The 19,876-nt window shown below is 45.0% G+C and overlaps 2 protein-coding genes across 6 annotated transcripts in view; one reads left to right on the forward strand and one right to left on the reverse strand.

The window, feature by feature from the left end:
• Positions 1–19,876, forward strand: part of LOC311627698 (putative CENPB DNA-binding domain-containing protein 1) — a 40,148-nt gene extending 20,272 nt beyond the window's left edge. The window contains exons 2-3 of one of the 2 annotated variants that reach the window (XM_084894249.1): positions 15,185–15,467; positions 16,479–19,876. In XM_084894249.1, the coding sequence (XP_084750375.1) occupies positions 16,764–17,756 (993 nt within the window). In that variant the 5' untranslated portion in view covers positions 15,185–15,467; positions 16,479–16,763 and the 3' untranslated portion in view covers positions 17,757–19,876. Of the gene's footprint in view, positions 1–15,039; positions 15,468–16,478 lie in introns of those variants that run through there. The other variant, XM_084894248.1, reaches the window with a different exon arrangement.
• LOC311627669 (uncharacterized protein) lies at positions 398–14,873 on the reverse strand. Of its 4 annotated transcripts, none has more exons than XM_084894189.1 (3): positions 14,560–14,860; positions 12,120–12,175; positions 398–4,896 (listed from the first exon to the last, which is right to left on the reverse strand). In XM_084894189.1, exon 3 carries the CDS (start codon positions 4,838–4,840, stop codon positions 2,756–2,758), a length of 2,085 nt encoding a protein of 694 aa, XP_084750315.1. In that variant the 5' UTR covers positions 4,841–4,896; positions 12,120–12,175; positions 14,560–14,860; the 3' UTR covers positions 398–2,755. The 4 variants fall into 4 exon arrangements, with proteins under 4 accessions (XP_084750315.1, XP_084750316.1, XP_084750317.1 ...); XM_084894190.1 differs by lacking the exons at positions 12,120–12,175; positions 14,560–14,860 and adding exons at positions 7,183–8,112; positions 8,160–8,503; XM_084894192.1 differs by lacking the exon at positions 398–4,896 and adding an exon at positions 9,522–10,186 and having other exon boundaries at positions 14,560–14,873.

Raw genomic sequence — 19,876 nt, forward strand, 5'->3', positions numbered from 1 at the left:
AGTAGCTCAAGATTCAACTGTATTGCTAATGCAAGCAAACAGTCCATTACATGGATTTACCAAAACTAATTTATCCATTTTTGAAAATATTCTTGTATTGATGCACTCTTCTCAATTCTTTTGTATTCTGAACAATAATAGAACCATCTTTAAAAAAAAAAAAATAAATAAATATATATATATATATATATATATATATATATATATATATATATATATATTTTGATTTTTTACAGAGAGGAAGGTAGAGGGATAGAGAGCTAGAAACATCGATGAGAAAAACACCGATCAGCTGCCTCCTGCACACCCCCTACTGTGCCTGCAACCAATGTAAATGCCCTTGACCAGAATTGAATCCGGGACCTTTCAGTCCCCAGGCCAATGCTCTATCCACCGAGCTACACCGGTTTCGGCAATCATTATGTTTTAATGTACATTTTGCAATTTGTGTGGTTATTTCTTGAGAATAGCTGGATTTGAATTCATGGGTAAAATGCAGACATATGTACCTAAGGTTTCAAAACAATTGAAAAACTGAACTTTCAGCTGGTGAGGTTTTAATAGTTTGTGTGCCAAGAATAACCTGTGTCATCTGGCTAACACCCAGGCCAACACTGGGAATTAGCACGCCTCCCCATCTTTGCTGAATCAGGAGGTGAGCCAAGTGAAAATGGTCACATTTGTGTCTTGTGAGAAATTCTAGCGTAACCGGTAAAGGTGGACTTTCCTTTTGTATGTACAGGTGGACTTGTGATGCTGTTTTCTGGAGATGGTCTCTGTGCTGCAGGGGGGCTCTTCTGCGAGAAGATGGGGCCTTACCATTGCCATCCTCTCCTACTTCCCCATACCTCACAGAGGCCCCAGGTCAGGGAGAGGGAGAGCTCTCATGCTTATGCCATGTGGGGCCAGTGGAATGAACAATGGCCACAGGAGAAGAAAAGAGGAACTTGCTCCCATCATACACAGTGAAGAATGGGAAGTCGTTCTACAGGGAGAAAACTGTTAACTACAAGAGGAGGCTGGAAGGTGTCCTATGAGAAATGGGCAAGGACTCAATTCACATAGCAGGGACAGAGGGACAGGTACAGAGACACAGACAGTGCAGGATGGTGGCTGACAATGAAGCAGCAGAAGTGAGGAAGAAGCTCCCAGAAGCTCCGAGCAACACAGTCTGTGGCTGTCACACATTAGCCCTGTGATGTGGGAGTTTGGCTGACTCTGCCAAGCCTTAGCTTCCTGTTCTATAAAATGGGATAACAGAACTAGTACGTCATGGCAATTTTGCGAGAACTGAGAACTGCGTCAGCCACTGTCTTACTATATTTAAATTCTCAACAAACTTTATTTCTTAGAAACTCTATCACAGTGAAAGGAGCTTCTATTCTTTGAAAGGTCATGTAGTTAGTGCAAATTTCAACTCAGGGCTCTTGTCACATTGTCCAAACTGACCATGAACATCAGTCTCAAGCTGGTTCATTTTTCCTTTCCCTTTAGTACCTCATGTTGATAACCTCTGCCGCCCACTGTGATGTCCCCAAGAATGACCTATTTACAAGGAGTCCTCTAGCCCCTTGCAAATACTGCCAACTCCTCCTCTCTGACAAACGAGCCAATAATACACAGTTGGGAGAGGATAGTTTCTCATCAATAAACAGTGCTGGGAAAGCTAGGAACTCACATCAAAAGGAATGAAATAAGACCCTTATATTGAGTCAATTATTTATTTGTGTCCTTTTTTTTCCAACATGAAAAATACTTATCCTACAAAGCAAAAATGATGCAGAGAAATTCTAACCTTCATTTTTGTTGTTTAACTGCCCGTTTCTTAAAGAAAATTGCCAAAATCCATAGATTTGGCAGAACATATGCTCAGAAATTTAACCCAATATAGAGATAGCAAATGCACATCTGAAATAAGTCTCACCATAAACCCTTGGAAGAAAATGCAACTGAACAATGACATAGCATGACAAAGTTACAAAAAAGATTTAAATAAAGGACGACTGACCAAAGCAAATCTTTTCTAGAATGTGGAGGAATTAAATCTGTCCTAGACTGCTGGAAGGATGCAAAAATGTGCAATTGGCTTAAATCACAACTTTCTAATTTTTCTAAGTTAAACATTCACCTCTCTTCTGAATTGCACATTTTCATTATGAATTATTAATGAAGATCAGTTAAACCTATCTCCATTATAAGAATTATGCACAATCCCTATTAGGCCAATGATTCTGTAGCAGTTATGCTTTCCCTTAAACCCTACTTTCCGACACCCAAGTGACCATCACACATGGAGTTGCAAACATTAGGACACATGGCCCTTTGTACGGTCTTTGAAAGTGATTGCCTCCAAAATTATGGGCACACCCTATGAACAGTCTGATGACAATGAAAGTGACTGTTTCTGGCAAAATATTTCCCACATTCACTGCAATCCTGAGGCCTTTCTCATGTGAACTCTCTAATGACGAAAAAAGTATTTGTTCATGGCAAACAACTGCCCACACTGACTATATTCATAAGGCTTTTCTATAATGTGAAGTCTCTGATAGTGACGGAGGACATGGCTAGTGGTGAAAGATTTACCACACTGACTGCACTCATCCGGCCTTTCTCCAGTGTTAAGTGTCTGATGTCGACGAAGGCCATTACCAGTGGTAAAAGATTTCCCACACTGACTGCATTCATGTTTTTCTCCACTGTGACATTTCTGATGATAACTCAAATGACAGCTCCTGGTAAAAGATTTCCCATATTAACTACACTTGTACGGCCTTTCTCCATTGTGAAGTCTCTGATGATGAAGGAGGTGTCCGCTAGAGGCAAAAGATTTCCCACACTGAGTACACTCATAAGGCCGTTTTCCAGTGTGAACACTCTGATGAAAAAGGAGGCTTTTGCTAGTGGTAAAAGATTCCCCACAATGACTGCATTCATGTATTTTTCTAGTGTGAAGTTTCTGATGTCGACCAAGGCCATCACCAGTGGTAAAAGTTTTCCCACACTGACGGCATTCATGTTTTTCTCCAGTGTGACATTTCTGATGATCACTCAAATGAGAGCTCCTGTTAAAAGATTTCCCACATTCACTGCACTTGTAAGGCCTTTCTCCAGTGTGAAGTCTCTGATGACGAAGGAGGTTTCCGCTAGTGGTAAAAGATTTTCCACACTGAGTGCACTCATAAGGCCTTTCTCCAGTGTGAAGTCTCTGATGACAAAGGAGGTTTTCGCTAGTGGTAAAGGATTTCCCACACTGAGTGCACTTGTAAGCCCTTTCTCCATTGTGAACCCTCTGATGACGACAGTGGTTTCTGCTATCGGTAAAAGATTTTCCACACTGAGTGCACTCATAAGGCCTTTCTCCAGTGTGAAGTCTCTGATGACGACGGTGGTTTCTGCTATCGGTAAAAGATTTTCCACACTGAGTGCACTCATAAGGCCTTTCTCCAGTGTGAAGTCTCTGATGACGACGGAGGTTTTTGCTAGTGGTAAAGGATTTCCCACACTGAGTGCACTCATAAGTCCTTTCTCCATTGTGAAGTCTCTGATGAAGACGGAGGTTTCCGCTAGTGGTAAAAGATTTCCCACACTGAGTGCACTCATAAGTCCTTTCTCCATTGTGAAGTCTCTGATGACGACGGAGGTTTCCCCTATCGGTAAAAGATTTCCCACACTGAGTGCACTCATAAGTCCTTTCTCCATTGTGAAGTCTCTGATGACGACGGAGGTTTCCCCTATCGGTAAAAGATTTCCCACACTGACTGCATTCATATTTTTCTCCGCTGTGACATTTCTGATGACGACGCAAATTAGAGCTTCTGGTAAAAGATTTTCCACACTGACTGCACTCATAAGGCCTTTCTCCAGTGTGAAGTCTCTGATGGCAATAAAGTCTAGAGATTGTGGCAAAATATTTCCCACATTCAACACACTCATATGGCTTTTCTCCAGTATGAACTCTCTGGTGTTCAATGAGAGTTGAAGATTGACTAAAGGATTTCCCACACTCATCACATTTATATGGCTTTTCTCCAGTGTGAACTCTCTGGTGTTGCACAAGGGCTGCCCTTTGGATAAAGAATTTCCCACATTCAGCACACTCATGACACTTTTCTATAGAATGAATTTGCTGGTGTTGAAGGAGTGTGGAGTGTTTTTTATAGCACATCCCACATTCACTGCACTTGTATGGCCTTTCTCCTGTGTGAAATTTCTGATGATAATGGAGGTCAGAGATTTTTGTAAAAGATTTCTCACATTCACGGCACACAAGACACTGTATTCCATTACGGACACCATGGTCCTGAGCAAGCGACTGGTTGCAGCCAATGGCTTTCGTGCTGAAATAAAACTGCTTTGCACATGCCCCACACCTCAACAGTTTCAGGCTGTGTGGTGTTCCCTGCTGCTCAAACAAGTAAAAGATGTCTTTCAGGACTCGCCCACAACTCTCACAGGGATGGCTCTTCTGGGAGGATAAAGCTACATTGGGGTTCTTTGCCTGTGAGACTCTCACAGAAACATGCTCTTCAGTAGGTACCTCCACATTCTCTGCTCCACAGCAGCAACCTAGAGAGGATATGAGTTCAAAGTTCTCCAGCATCACTTCCAGGAACAGGTGTCTCTGAGCCTCATCAAGGAGGCACCATTCCTCCTTAGAGAAGCGCACAGCAATATCCTCAAAGGTCACACCAACCTCAGATGGGGGCCTCTGTGGGTTGAACGCGGTGAGGGAGACAGGAGAGGGGGCAGCCAGGGACTCAGTGGTTCCTGTCCCAGGCCCAGCACTGGTCACCTGAGAGGCTGGTTGGTGGGGATCAGGACTCTTGTGCCTTCTCATTCTGGCATCTGTAGCAAGACTCAGTGTTTAGGATGCTCTGACCCACTTTGGCGATCCTGAGAAAAGAGGAAATGACCATCAGAAGGAGAGCACTGGAAGTCAACTATTGACTTTATTTATTCCTAGGCATATGCCCTTGACAGGAATCAAATCTGGAGCCTTCAGTCCACAGGCCAATGATCTTTCCCTGAGCAAAACTAGCTAGGGTCAATTGTTAACTTTAAAAATGACAAACAACTGCACTGCAAAGCTTTATATAAGAACCTGATGTAATCTGTTTGAGTAAGCATAGCTTAAAATGAGTCACTTTACCCATGTCCTAAAGTACACTTGTTGCCTGAGTTTTGAAGTAATTTGGATGGAATAAACAAACTCGTTTTTGGCTACAAAATTTAAGAGAATTGCTACAGATTTCAGATGAAAAGTTGTCTTGAAATGATGGACATTCTTACAGAACTAATTACAGGGAGACATAAAATAACTTTCAGAGAATCATTTTCTTCTAGGATAAATTTTTTTTTAAATGGATGAAAAAGCAGTAAAAAGACATTCATAACATTAACAAAAACACTGAGAAGTCAAAATGGGGGCATAGGTAAACACATGATATGCTGCCTCACACAATTTTATTTTATTTATTTATTTTTAATTAATTCATTTTTTTTTTTTTTTTTTGGAGGGGCAGAGAGTTGCTGTTTATTGAGATTCAGGGATTTTTATAGTATGGCTCAGTGTTGGCGATTCTCCATGCCATCTTCAGACAAAACTGGTCGAAACTCTGAGGCCAAGAGAGGCTACATCTCTTCCCAAGGTCACACAGTCTGCCACCTGGCAGGGGACGGTGACTGACTATATCTGCCCAGCCAAGCTGTGAGCTGAGAGTCAGAGAGACTTGACTGACAGGCTGGGATCATGACTCATGGGAAGTCCTGAGAGAGAAGAGGACTAACTACTCTGAGACATACTGTGCCCAGCCATGAGTTATCATGCTCCCTTTACAGAAGAAGAAATAGGCATTCAGAGGCCACATGGCCTGTTCTGTATCCTCTGGCTCGGCTGCCCGGACGACTCCAGAGGTTTTGCTGCCTTCCACTTACCACCAGCCTTTGTCCAGCCTCTTCCTTCCAAAGAGTCTATTCTCTGTGCTTCTTAAATTGCAGCCAACGAGTGCCTGGGCATCTGTGCCTTCCCAGCCCTGAGTTAGGGCATATTGCCAGGCCAGCAGCCACCCTGACTCACCTCAACATCTCAGACTCCATCCTGGGAATTATTTGGGAGCCTGAAGTATCTGAGCAGGCAGGTCTAGAAGGGAAGACAGACCCTGAGAGGTGGTGAGGGCCAGGGAGCACACAGCAACTGGGCTTCCTTGGGCAGGGAGTTTCCTGAAGGAACGGCTGGGGAAGGTTAGACAGTGGGAAAGTGACCCACAAACCAGGGAAGGGTCCTCCTGAAACATTGCGTCACCAGAGGGGCAGACTGCCCTGTGTGCAGGGCCCTGTGCTGGGAGCTGGGGTCCAGAGATAGGACTATGTGACAGGAGACATCTGACACCGTGGGAAGGACACTGCCCTTGAACCTTACAATATTATTGCTGGTCAGTGGAGGGAAGGGAGCTAGGAGCTGAGGATCTGAGGCCTGACACATAACCTTGGACGTAACCTTATCCAAGTCGGTCAAGAGGGACAGGAACATTATTGAAACACTGTGTTTCAATAATAGGGCTTCCCCACATGCATGATCTCAGCCCTCAGAACATTCCTGGAGACTGGAATTATTATCGCCATTTTACAGATGGGGAAAGGGATGTCCACTTCATGCTCAGTTCCAGGCCCCAGGTATACTGTGGGTTAGATTTGAACCCAGGTCTCAGCCTGAATCCAGAGACTGTGCGCCCGTCCAGACCCCAAGCCATCTTCCAGGCAGAGAATAATCATCAGCCTTCTTACCTATATCAAGAGAATATTCCGATCTGAAACTCATTCAGCATGTCGTGACTGAGCACCTGTGTGCCAGGCCCTGGGGCTGGCTTGCTCTTGTTGCTATGCCACAGCCCCGCCTGTCCTGAGAAACAAAACCCTGGGTGCTGAGGGATGGGGAAGGAGAGGCAGTTGGGGTCACAGAAGGGAATCCAAGCCAGTCTGACCTCAGGGAGTCCTGGGGAAGCAGGGAAACCACTAGACATCAGCATTTAACTCGTTTTCCTAAGGCAATGGCCCCGTCACCGTGAGGGCCTGCTGCAGGCCCCTGCCTGCTGACACAACAGGTGTTTTGCTCCGTCTTGGAGGAGAGGGTGCTCCTGGGATGAGGAGTAAGATATTTTGCATATAAAATAAGTACATCACCTGAAAATAAGCTTTCTTTGTGGAGGCTGGGGGCTCTGGAGAGATCGAGAGCCTGCGAGGTGGAACGAGATTGAACACCCTGGAGAACCCTGCTGTAAATGAGTCTAGAGAGGCCAGGCCGTCACACAACAATTTTAAAACTACAACTAAAAGACAAAACAAATATCATCCAGAACCACAGGAAGGCTTGCTGAGTGGAAATTTTACAACCAGAATGAAAGATAAAGGCACACTGACACTGAGAGGAATTGCAGAAGTAAAGGCAGAAGTAGAGAGATGCACATGGAGAGGCCTGGCAAATGAGTACGCGGCTGTCTTTATCAGGTGGGAGGGAGAGAAAAGCTCCTGAATGCTCTGAACTCCAGTTGTGGGTGAGACTGGGAACCCAGACTCATACGGGGAGAAAGTGGACTGTCTGACACCGGGGGGAACACAAGGACAGCTTTCTCTCAGAGGTGCGTGCAGTGATTACTGCAGGACACTGAGACTCCGGGGCCTCTCGGGGCAGGGCTGATGGGAAGCAATTGCTGTTTCCTCTTCCCTGAGACTCTGTCCCATGCAAGCGGCGCAGAGGTTTTGCATATGAATAGCCTGGTGCTTTAAAATCTAAACTTACCTACCCTGTTTCCCCAAAAATAAGACAGTGTCTTATATTAATTTTTGCTCCCATAGATACGCTAGGTCTTATTTTCGGGGGATGTCTTATTTTTCCATGAAGAAGAATACGCTACACATTTACTGTTAAATGAAAATAAAGGAAATTTATTACCTGTATACAGTACGGTAGTATAGTAGTTGTCAACACAAACCAGAAAAACTGTGAATCCATAGTATCAAGATTTTTCTCATTTATTAAATAACAATCATGTCATCATCTTCTGGAACAAGCCAATTCCTGAATTTTCTAGTGAATTTCTTGTGACTCCATTTCTTTCAGAATCAGTGGACCAAATCTCTCATGTTTAGCCTAGGGGGACCTTATTTTTGAGGGGATGCCTTATATTTCACTCAGAAGGAAACCTGTAAGCAGGTCTTATTTTCGGAGGATGTCTTATTTTCGGCGAAAACGGTAACAAACTGCAGCTCAGTCAGTGAGACCCAGAACATGCAAAAGTTCCGAGGCCCCACGGTAGATTGCATTTGCTTCACAGTTGGGCCTCATCTGGAAGTCTTCAAAATCCAAAGAACAGGAATCTGATGATCTCTCTATAGCTCCTGCTGGGTGGCCACAGGCAGAGGCTAACTTCGCACCTCCTTGGAGATCCAAGAGAAATGTACCCAGGAGTCAGAGTAGGACCATCCAGATTACAACTGCTCAAATCTACAAGGGACACACTTAGTGAGCATTAAGCCACACTGAAGCAAGTCTTGCCTTATAAGTGTGTCTCCAGCACTGAAGTTCTCCCATCATAGACACAGCTTACACTCACTTCCAATTTTCCTTGAGGTCAATTCCTCCCAGTGATACCAACAACAATCAAGGCTTAACTACAAAACGACTGTGCACACAGCCCACAAAGGGGTGCACCAAGAGTGTCCACCTTAGGTAACTGGGGAGGCTAAGCCACTGGGCCCTACAGGACACCTAGCGCACCAAACCACTCTATCAACACAGAGAAGCAGCCAAACTGCGAAAACAAAGAAACAGATCACAAATGAAAGAAATGGAGGAAAGCAAACACCTGGATATAGACTTCAAAACCATGGTTATAAGGTTTTTCAAGAATTTTCTAGAAAAGACTGATAAATTTAGTGAGACCCTCGAGGGTAGAAAAAGGACCAACTAGGAATTAAGCATGCACTGACTGAAATTAAAAATAATATATATAGAGATCCAACAGCAGACTAGAAGATTGCAAGAGTCAAATAAAACTTTGAAATACAAAGTAGCAAAATATACCCAACTGGAAAAGCAAGAAATAAAAAAGAATCCACAAATATAAAGATAGCGTAAGGAGCTTCTGGGACAACTTCAAGCGTATCAATATTCAAATTATGGGCATACTAGAAGAAGGGAGAGAGCAAGATACTGAAAACCTATTTGAAGAAATAATGACAAAAAATTTCCCCCACCTGGTGAAAGAAATAAGACTTAAAAGCCTAGGAAGTGCAGAAAATGCCCAAACAAAAGGAATCCAAAGAGGACCACAGCAAGATACAGTGGTGCCTCACACAACGAACTTAATTCGTTGCAGGAGCAAGTTCGTTATGCAAAAAGTTCGTTATGTGAAACGCGTTTTCCTATAACAATACATGTTAAAAAAAATAATTCGTTCTGTAGCATAAAATATGCTAAGATGACATAAAAAAAGATAATTTTTTTGTTATTATTTTTATTTAGATACATCTAAAAACATAATTTTTTTTTTTAAAAAACACACATTTTTTTAATTTTAAGACAGACTAAGTAGAGTCTACCGAATCTTGCACATCTTCATCCATTTTCTGCTTTTTGGCCGATGGTTTCATGAAAAACCTGTCCAAAGTCGTTTGTTTTTCTCTTTTCTCCAACATCTGCCGGAAATAACGGACAAGAGTATCGGAGTAAAGATCGTTGATCCTGTTTGCTTCAGCTGAATCCGGATAGTGGGCATTGGTAAACTCCTGAACTGCTTTCCATTTGACCAGGATGTTCTTGATGTCAGCAGTTGGGATTGGTTGATTGTTTGATTGTTGCTCCTCGTTATCAGATGACGCTTCCCTTTGAGCATTGTCCTGTTGCTGGAACAGAAGTGCTTGGAGCTCTTCAGTTGTCAGCTCTTCTTCGTGTTCCTCAATAAGCTCCTCTACATCCTCTTCCTCTACCTCTAATTCCAACCTTTGGGCCACTGTGATGATGTCCTTCACCACTTCTGTGTCATCAACTACTGCTTCTTCCTGGGTCCACGAAGGCACAAGCATCTTCCAAGCAGAAATGAGGGTCCTTTGTGACACTTCGTTGTGTGAAACGAAGTTCGTTGTGTGCAGCGTTCGCTGTGTGAGGCGTTCTTTATGCGAGGCACCACTGTACATCAGAGTTAAAATGCCAAGAGCAAAAGACAAAGAGAGAATCTTAAAAGCAGCAAGAGAAAAACAGTTAGTTACCTACAAGGGAGCACACATACCATTGTCAACTGATTTCTCAACAGACACTATGCAGGTCAGAAGGAAGTGGCAAGAAATATTGAAAGTGATGAACAGCAAGAACCTACAACCAAGATTATTCTACCCAGCAAAGCTATCATTCAGAATTGAAGATCAGATAAATACCTTCACAGATAAGAAAAAGTAAGACTTCAACACTGCCAAACCAGAATTATATAAAATGCTAAAAAGTGTTCTGAAAGAAGAGGAAGAATAAGAACAAGGTGAAGATAAAAATTATGAAAAACAAATACATATGTATCAACAAGTGAATTTAAAAATCAAGTGAATAAAAAATCTGATGAACAGAATAAAGTGGTGAATATAATAGAATCAGGGGAATAGAAATGGAGTGGGCTGACAATTCTTGGGGGGGGGGGGGGTTGTAGGGTATGGAAAGAGACTGGACAAAAATTGTCCACCTATGCATTAGGATAGTGGTGGGGAGGTAAGGGCAAAGGGTGGGAGGGGAAAGGGGTAGAGGGGAGGTATGGGGGGGAAAAGAGGAACAATTGTAATAATCTGAATAACAACAATTTACTAAAACAAAGAAAGAAAAAGCCACTAACTATAAGGGAAAACCATCTCAGTAAAAATGAAAATTAAATAAATCATGTTTAGCTAATAGTAAAAACTCTCAAGTTGATGAGCAGTTCAACAGTGGCCAGAACTGACAGATCTCCAGAAGTTCCATGGAGCCACATGTCACCACTTCCTCTAGCTCTTAGTGCCACCTCTGTCATCTGTGACTGCACTGGGCCAAGCTAAGAATACTTTCCTAAGGCTAAGCAAGAGATGGAAGAAAAACAGTTACCATAGCACTGGAGATCATTTTGTGATGACACAAAGTCCTGTCCTACCTAGACAAGATAAGGCTCTGAGAGAATTCTTGCTCTACATCACATGTGTCAAACACAAGGCCCACGGGCCAAATCCAGCCCGCCAGGCCTTGCAATGTGGCCCGCACCGCGCTGTCATCACTGCACTCCGCTGTCAGTTTATGACATTGTCAGTTTATGACTGTTCAGTAAACCATTCGGCCCGCGATTTAGGCTGGATTTTAGATTTTGGCCCCTTCTCTGATTGAGTTCGACACCCCTACTCTACATGTTCCCCATCTGCAGAGCAGAGAGGTCTATATGAAGCAGACACTTAATTGAAAAGGTTGTTTCCTCAGATACCTTCACACAGTTATTGTCAACAGCCCCCTTTTAAATGTAGACTTATTGTCTGCACAAAATGATAGTGTTTAATATGGAAAGTAAAACTATGGAAATTTAAGTTCGACAAAAAACACTAACGGATCGGTACACTGGTACCTCAACAGGAAGGGCAAGAACTTTACATGTTCACTAGCTCAGACTACAAGCTCCAGCTTTAAGCAGGGGACTGACTCAACGCAATTTTCCTGGGGCTGCTCTGGCATGCTAGTCTCCCTCCTGGGAAACCTGGGAGAATTGCCATTGGAGCTGCACAGGTCTCTCTGAGGCCCAGGGAAAGTAACTGGATAAACGGCAGAAAAACAAAAGCAGGTTCGGGCAGTAACTTGGTTCTCCTGACTCCAAGGGATGGCAATTCCCTTTAAAGTAGGTGGTGACGTCGCAGAAATCTGAGAATGAGGAGGAGAGCCCAGCTGGAGAGAACTGAGCTTCAGGCAGGGAAATCTAGACCTCAATCAAGCCCTGGATGTGATTTTCCCGGGAGGGAGGTCATCCTGAGAAGTGGGAGTGAGCAGAGGGCACTGTTACAGAGTTCTCTACTCAGGCCTGGACATATTTCTGAGGCTTATATCTGAACTATGGACTAGAACTCACCTGAGCAGTGTCTGATGGATCTTCTTGTGGAAGAAGAGCAGTTGCAGCTCAGGTAGCTTGGAGGAAGCACACAGGAAAATATTAACCTGAATACTTCTTCCAAATTAATTTATTGTATGCCAAAATGATAGTGCTTAATATAAAAAAGACTGGAAATTTAATTTTGAAAGAATATTAATGGACCTCTACACTGGCATACTCATTGTCACATCCACTGTTTCACAAATTCCTCATTTTGGGCCTCAAAGAACTAGGAAAATGTTTTTATTGCATGACGAGGTTGATTTCTCTGTCCTCCTACTCACTGCAGTAATTTCAACTGCATACTCACTCTGTGACACCTTTTTTAAATTTTAGTACCAGTGACCTGGTGCACAAAATTTATGCACTTTCTAAGGGAATTAATAGCAGCTAATATTTTACTATTGGTATTTGCCCTTTCACTATAATATAAGTGTCAGAGATTAAAGAAAATTAGTAAATTATATATGAACATCTTCCACTTGTCAGAGTCTGGGGTGTGCTGGGGGACTCAGAGTAAAGGCCCCAGCAATCTCCAAGCTCTTGGTAATCATGCGAAACTCAGACCCGTCCCACCCCCCACCCCCACCCCCCGCAGGTGGGGGGCGCAGCCTCAGGTCCCCTGGTCTGGTGTCGGGGGCAAAGCTTCATGGCTGCAGTGAAGACCCGCTAGTTTGGGGGTGCATCCTCAGGTCCCCCTGTCCAGGGCTGGGTATGTGCCTTGAGGGCCCCAGTCAAGGCCTGCTGTGTGGGGTACTTGGCCAGAGATTCCTCTGTCAAGCCCAGCTGGGTGGGGGACCCAGACTCAGGTCCCTCTGATTGCTGGATAAGTCTCATTAAGGCAACTCAGCCTCTGCTTGGGTGCAGCAATCTTGTTTTACAAGAATCCCTGCCTCTGCTGTAGGTACAGCCATCTTGTTAGAACCCCCACGCCCCTTCTGTGGCGGCATCCATCTTTGTGGTGGTCAATTTTCATATTTTCTCTTTATTAAATAGGATTTTTGTATTGATTTCCGAGAGGAAGCAAAAGATTCTCTTGATGAGAATCATTGATGGGCTACCTTTTGCACGCCCCACACTGGGGATTGAGCCTGCAACCAGTCATGTGCCCTGAGAATCAAACTGAGACATTCTGGTTCATAGGTCAATGCTCAAACTGAGCACCCTGGCTGGGCTGCACAACTGTTTAGCCTTGCAACTTATGCTTACAACCTAGGGGCTGGGAATCTAGCCCTGGGCTCTTACTGCTTGGGAACTGACAAACACCCCAAGTGGAAACTGCACATTGAATTTTGGGCACATTTCTCTAAGGTTTCCATTTCCATTTCAAATCTCAGACTCCATCATGGTATCTCTGAACTCCAACTTCCTTCTTCCCAGCCAACTGAAATGCACCAGCCCTGGCCACCTCTTTTAGCTTGGTCCCTGTTCCTTGCTCTCTGAGTTAGTAAATGTTCTAGGGGGAAGCACAGGTAAATGTGGGCCTTTCTAGGTGCTCCCACATTCTCTGCAGCAATTTCCTTCAAGTGCTGTCTGACTTGATTTTTCTCTAATACCTTCAGTTGCTCTTAGTATTTTATTCAGCTTTTCTATGATATAAGCAACACTGTCACCCTCCATCGTGGAGGTTGAATGTACTTCATGCTCATCTACAAATGTCCTAAAGCTCCAAGGTATTGACTGGATTAGTTTTCATTTACTCCAGATTCCTGACTGTTCTCTTACCCCTTCCTTACGTGTTGGGGAGCACAAGAGACTTGGTTTGTAAAGAGGACATTCTGATAACAGGGAAGTGAATGGAAGGCTGCCCGTCCTGTTTATTGTAATTTCGACTTGGAGTGTCGAAGGTGGCACCCCTAAATATTTCTTGACCTTTCCAAACAAGTCTGTGCTTATGCAGACCCCCGGGTGTTTACTCAAATTCTCTGCTTCATCCCTGGATGACCTTGTCTAGAGGACAGTGTAAACACGTGTATCTCTCCCCCTCCCCCCTAGGATCTAAAGTAATCTAACATATAAAAGCCTAGAGTTAGTTTGGTTTAATTACTTACCTTTTGAAATTCCAAGAAACTAATTCATTATTTCGGAAGCAGGTCAGGGGAGGACGGTAGGCATAAGTCTCCTCTATAACCTGTGTTCCCACTGCCAAATCTTAGACTTTTCGGGCTTCAGTGTAAGTGGGACAGGACGCACCTACAAGCCGCTCTTACCAAACCCAATGCCTTCATTTGATTCTTAGTGTTCCCCATGGCTTCGCAGTGCCATTTAGCCCAGGGGAACACTTTGCTCTCGCTGAGCCTTCCTTCCCTTGGTCTTCACAATGCCTTTTCTTCCTTCTCTTCTCTATTTCTCTGCCTCCCTGGCCCTCGCTGCCCAGCGCCGTCTGCGGTGCTGCCTCCCTGGGCCCCGCCAGACTCACCTGCCCGCCTTCACCTTTGCGCTTCCCTTTGGGTCCCGCAGGGAATGGCAGCCGGCGCTTTTGGGGCTCTGGACCAGGCTCCGGGGTGGCGGGCGGGGATCCGGGCGGCCGGGACGGAGGACGGATCCAGCCCTGAACTTGTGAGGAGTCCGCGGCCGCTTCTCAGACGGTGGAAAACGGATGGCTGGGTCCAGGGCGCACCAACTCGACCGGGCGGGCGCGCACCTCTGTTCCCTGGGACGCACACATGCTCGCCGGAAGCGCCGCCCCGCCGGAAGCGCCGCCCCGCCGGAAGCGCCGCCCCGCCGGAAGCGCCGCCCCGCCGGAAGCGCCGCCCCGCCGGAAGCGCCGCCCCGCCGGAAGCGCCGCCCCGCCGGAAGCGCCGCCCCGCCGGAAGCGCCGCCCCGCCGGAAGCGCCGCCCCGCCGGAAGCGCCGCCCCGCCGGAAGCGCCGCCCCGCCGGAAGCGCCGCCCCGCCGGAAGCGCCGCCCCGCCGGAAGCGCCGTACTGGATACCCGCCCTCGTGGGCGGGGCTATCTAGTCCGGCCCCGAGACTGGAAGATCCCGCCTGGCTTACAGTCTTCTGGAGATGCTCAGCTGGAGCCTGGGTGGGCGTGAGAGGGGAGGGGAAGCCTCGGGGTGGGCCTACGTCCTCTGGCCGGTGCTTCCCCGTCCTGCCTGGCTAGAGCCCCCGTCCCCAGCCCCGGTGAGGCCAATGGGCGCGGCGGGCTGCGCGGCTGTGGTAGGAAATGCTCTGAAAAGGCGCCGCGGGAACTTGGAAATCGCTCGGCCAGGAATTCACTTCTCCCAAAGCGCGCAAGGCCGACAGGAGAAGGCGCCGGGCCCAGCACCCCGAAGGGAAGGCCATTCTCTGAACCTCTGAGGCGTGGCCGCACTGGCTCCCATCGGGTAAGGGCGTGGCCTCACCATCTGGTGCGAATGGGGTGGGGTTGGCACTTCAGGTCCCACTGAATACTGGTAAGTGGGGCTTAAGTCAGTACAAGGAAGAAAATCGCAACAACGAAGATGGTCCCAGGCTATAGAAGAAGGAATAAAGTTAGTATCTAAACTATTATTTGACAGGAAAGACCCCTTGATTCCTACACTTCATTGGTGGCTCAACTCCTCCTACCCCTCGGTTCCTCAGTGTGGGTCCCACTCATGAGGTCCCAGGAACAAGGAAAGGAACCAGTCCCTGGCCACCCTTTAATGAAACAGTGTGTGTATCTTTGAGGGGGACCAGCTTAGTTAGGGGTTATGTGAAGAAATAGTTACATCTGTCCCATGCACTACATGGGAGTTGTAAAATGAGAGTGCAAGAGGGGATATTTTTCTCCTTATTAATTGTTTTTAAAAGTTAATTTATTAGACTGACATTGATTCACAAAACCATACAGGTTTCAAGTGTACAACTCAACAAAGCATCATCTTGTTAGTATAAAAAACATTCGGACCTATAAAGAATTTTTGCGAGCATATTTGAGCCGAACTGTCCCCAATTGCTGGGGAGCAGAATCTCTACGTATTGGGATAATGCCCCCTGAGAATGTCTGGAGACACAAGTGGGTTAGATGAAATCCATTGGTGATGGATAGGGAGGCGGGAGAAGGCAGAGTGGGAAGGGGAAATCTCTGGGATTGGATAAAAAGTAAGATAGATACATACTTCTTAGGGGGGTGCAGTAAGTTAACAGCCAACAATTAAGATGATTACAGGCGAAATTGGTTTGGCTCAGTGGATTGAGCGTTGGCCTGTGGATTGAAAGGTCTCAGATTCCATTTAGGTCAAGGGCATGTATCTTGGTTTCGGGCACATCCCCAGTAGGGGATGTGCAAGAGGCAGCTCATCAATAATTCTCTCTCATTGATGTTTCTAACTCTCTATCCCTCTCTCTTCCTCTCTGTAAAAAATAAAATACAGTGGTGCCTCGCATAAAGAACGCCTCGCACATCGAACGCTGCACACAACGAACTTCATTTCATGATTCATACAACGAACTTCGTTTCACACAACGAAGTCGCCCGAGCTTCCACGACCGCTTTGCCCGAGCTTCCACGACTGCTTCGCCCGAGCTTCCACGATCGCTGCCGATGTATTGCATCCTTCCGCGCAGGCACTGCAGGCAGTCGTTAGTCACTGCGCTTAACTTAAGCACGTATCACGGCAGTCGTCCTTTTAAGTTAAACTCAATATTTTTTTTATATCATGGCTTCGAAAAAAAGCAGGAAGGTGATTTCTGTTGAAATGAAACAGGAAATAATTAGAAGGAGTGAATGTGGGGTAAAACAGTGTGACCTCGTCAAAGAGTTTGGCCTCAGCAAGACCACCATTTTCACCATTTTGACAAATAAGGATGCAATCAAATCAGCCAAAGTAGCCAAAGGAGTATCAAAACTATTTCATGAAAAACATAGGTCTTCAATCCACGAGGAAATGGAGAGGCTATTAGCGATTTGGATTAAGGACAGGCAGGTGAAAGGTGACGTAACAACCCAAGATATTATCTGTCACAAAGCCAAGAGAATTTATGACGATCTAAAGAAAAACGTCCCTGGAAGTAGCAGCAATCAAGATAATGAAGAAGAATTCAAAGCCAGCAGGGGGTGGTTTTTTAGATTTAAGAAAAGGTGTGGAATCCACAGCGTTACTATGCATGGTGAGGCTGGCAGTGCTGACAAGAAAGAAGCAGAAAAGTTCTCTATTAACTTTCAAAAATGTATTAAGGATGAAGGATACTGCCCACAACAAGTGTTCAATGCCGATGAAACGGGTCTTTTCTGGAAAAGAATGCCGAGCAGAACCTTCATTACAAAAGAGGAGCTTATTGAGGAACACGAAGAAGAGCTGACAACTGAAGAGCTCCAAGCACTTCTGTTCCAGCAACAGGACAATGCTCAAAGGGAAGCGTCATCTGATAACGAGGAGCAACAATCAAACAATCAACCAATCCCAACTGCTGACATCAAGAACATCCTGGTCAAATGGAAAGCAGTTCAGGAGTTTACCAATGCCCACTATCCGGATTCAGCTGAAGCAAACAGGATCAACGATCTTTACTCCGATACTCTTGTCCGTTATTTCCGGCAGATGTTGGAGAAAAGAGAAAAACAAACGACTTTGGACAGGTTTTTCATGAAACCATCGGCCAAAAAGCAGAAAATGGATGAAGATGTGCAAGATTCGGTAGACTCTACTTAGTCTGTCTTAAAATTAAAAAAATGTGTGTTTTTTTTAAAAAAAAATTATGTTTTTAGATGTATCTAAATAAAAATAATAACAAAAAAATTATCTTTTTTTATGTCATCTTAGCATATTTTATGCTACAGAACGAATTATTTTTTTTAACATGTATTGTTATGGGAAAACACGTTTCACATAACGAACTTTTCGCATAACAAACTTGCTCCTGGAACGAATTAAGTTCGTTGTGTGAGGCACCACTGTATATTGAAAAAAACAAAAACAAAACAAAACACAATAGCCTCAGTTAAGGTAAAGATTGACCTTGCCAGGGAAGATACAAGCCTAGGTTGTGATTACCCAACAAAAGTGCTTTTAGTTGAGGTTTTAATTTCACTGTCCATTGTGGTTGCTTTAGGTCTTTGAGTTTGCAAGACTGCCATGCAGGCTTTCCCTGAGCTTGTCAGATTAGCATGTGGTCACTTCTCCCCTTCCGCAACCCCATCTGCAGACAGCATTATGTGCCTAATTCCAGAAGCAAAGTCTCTTTCCATTCCCATTTCTACCACCCTTTGCCCACCTCCACCTCCCCTTCTCCTCCTTTCCCTCTAGGTATATTTTTTGGGTAATCCTGTCACCTTTCATCTGGCTGCTCCTCCCCTCCCCCTGACAGCTGTCAGTCTGTTGAATGTGTCCATTTTTCTTTTATTCATTAGATTCCACTTATGCCCTAGGTGATTTGGCTCAGTGGATGGAGTGTTGACATGTGGACTAAAGGATCCTGGGTTCAGGTCCGCTCAAGGGCATGTGGGATGCATGTGGGAGGCAGCCAATGGATGTGTCTCTCTCATATTGATGTGTTTCTTCTCATCTCTCCATTTCCCACTCTCTCTAAAAATCATTGGAGAAATATCATTGGGTGAGGATTAACAAAAGAACAAAAGCTTGCACATGTGAAATCACATGGCATTTGTCTTTCTTTGACTGACTTATTTCACTTAGCATAATAATATCTGGGTCCATTCTAGCTGACCCAAAAGGTAAGATATCCTTTTTTTTCCCTTTTGTTGCAAAATAATATTCCATTGTGTAAATCTACCACTCATCTACTGATGGGTACTTGGACTGTTTCCATATCTTGGCTCTTATAAATAATGCTGAATAAACAGGGGTGGGTATATTCTTTTGAATTTGTGTTTTGGGCTTCTTAGAATATATTCCCAGAAGTGGAATCACTGGGTCAAAAGGCAGTTCTATTTTTAATTTTTAGGAAACTCCATAACTTTTTTTTAATATATATTTTATTGATTTTTTAGAGAGAGGAAGGGAGAGGGATAGAGAGTCAGAAACGTCGATGAGAGAGAATCATCGATCAACTGCCTCCTGCACAGCCCCCGCTGGGGATGTGCCCGCAACCAAGGTACATGCCCTTGACTGGAATCGAACCTGGGACCTTTCAGTCCACAGGCTGACGCTCTATCCACTGAGCCAAACCGGTTTTGCCCATAACTGTTTTTTACAGTGGCTGGGCTGTTGCAGAAGACCAAGAAGACCAAGGATGCTTCTGAGGAAGCAGGAGGGACACTGTTTAATAATGCCGGCGGACTCCGGGAACAGCCTTCCAAATCTGAGTGAAGGAACACGCATGGGGCCCTTCCTTATATCCCCCTCCCGGTGGTCTTTGTCCCACAAGCATGGATTATGCTTCTGGTCCTTTTCCCGGGCCTTGCAAGAAGGCTCCAGGTGTTGGTCTGGCCTGGCGCTAGCATTAATAACTCCCTCCCGGGCCGTGCACTGTTTACAGTAACAGGTTCTTCAAGACCAGTATCTGGGACGGCGGAGAGACTTAATTATAGGTTGTCAGGAATGTACACTGAGGTTGCTTACTTGGATTCAGGTCACTAGCTTCCAAATATGAGGGTTACATTGGAATTACCCCTTTAGCCTCCTCAGCACTAGTCTGCATTCCCCCTAACAATGCACCAGGGTTCCCTTTTCTCTGAATCCTCACCAACCCTTGTTTGTTGATTTTTAAAAAAATATATTTTATTGATTTTGTACAGAGAGGAAGGGAGAGAGTTAGTTAGAAACATCGATGAGAGAGAATCATCAATCAGCTGCCTCTTGCACACCCCCTA

Source organism: Pipistrellus hanaki (genome assembly GCF_964339955.1).
Source record: "Pipistrellus hanaki genome assembly, chromosome: 9".
Lineage (NCBI taxonomy): Eukaryota > Metazoa > Chordata > Mammalia > Chiroptera > Vespertilionidae > Pipistrellus > Pipistrellus hanaki.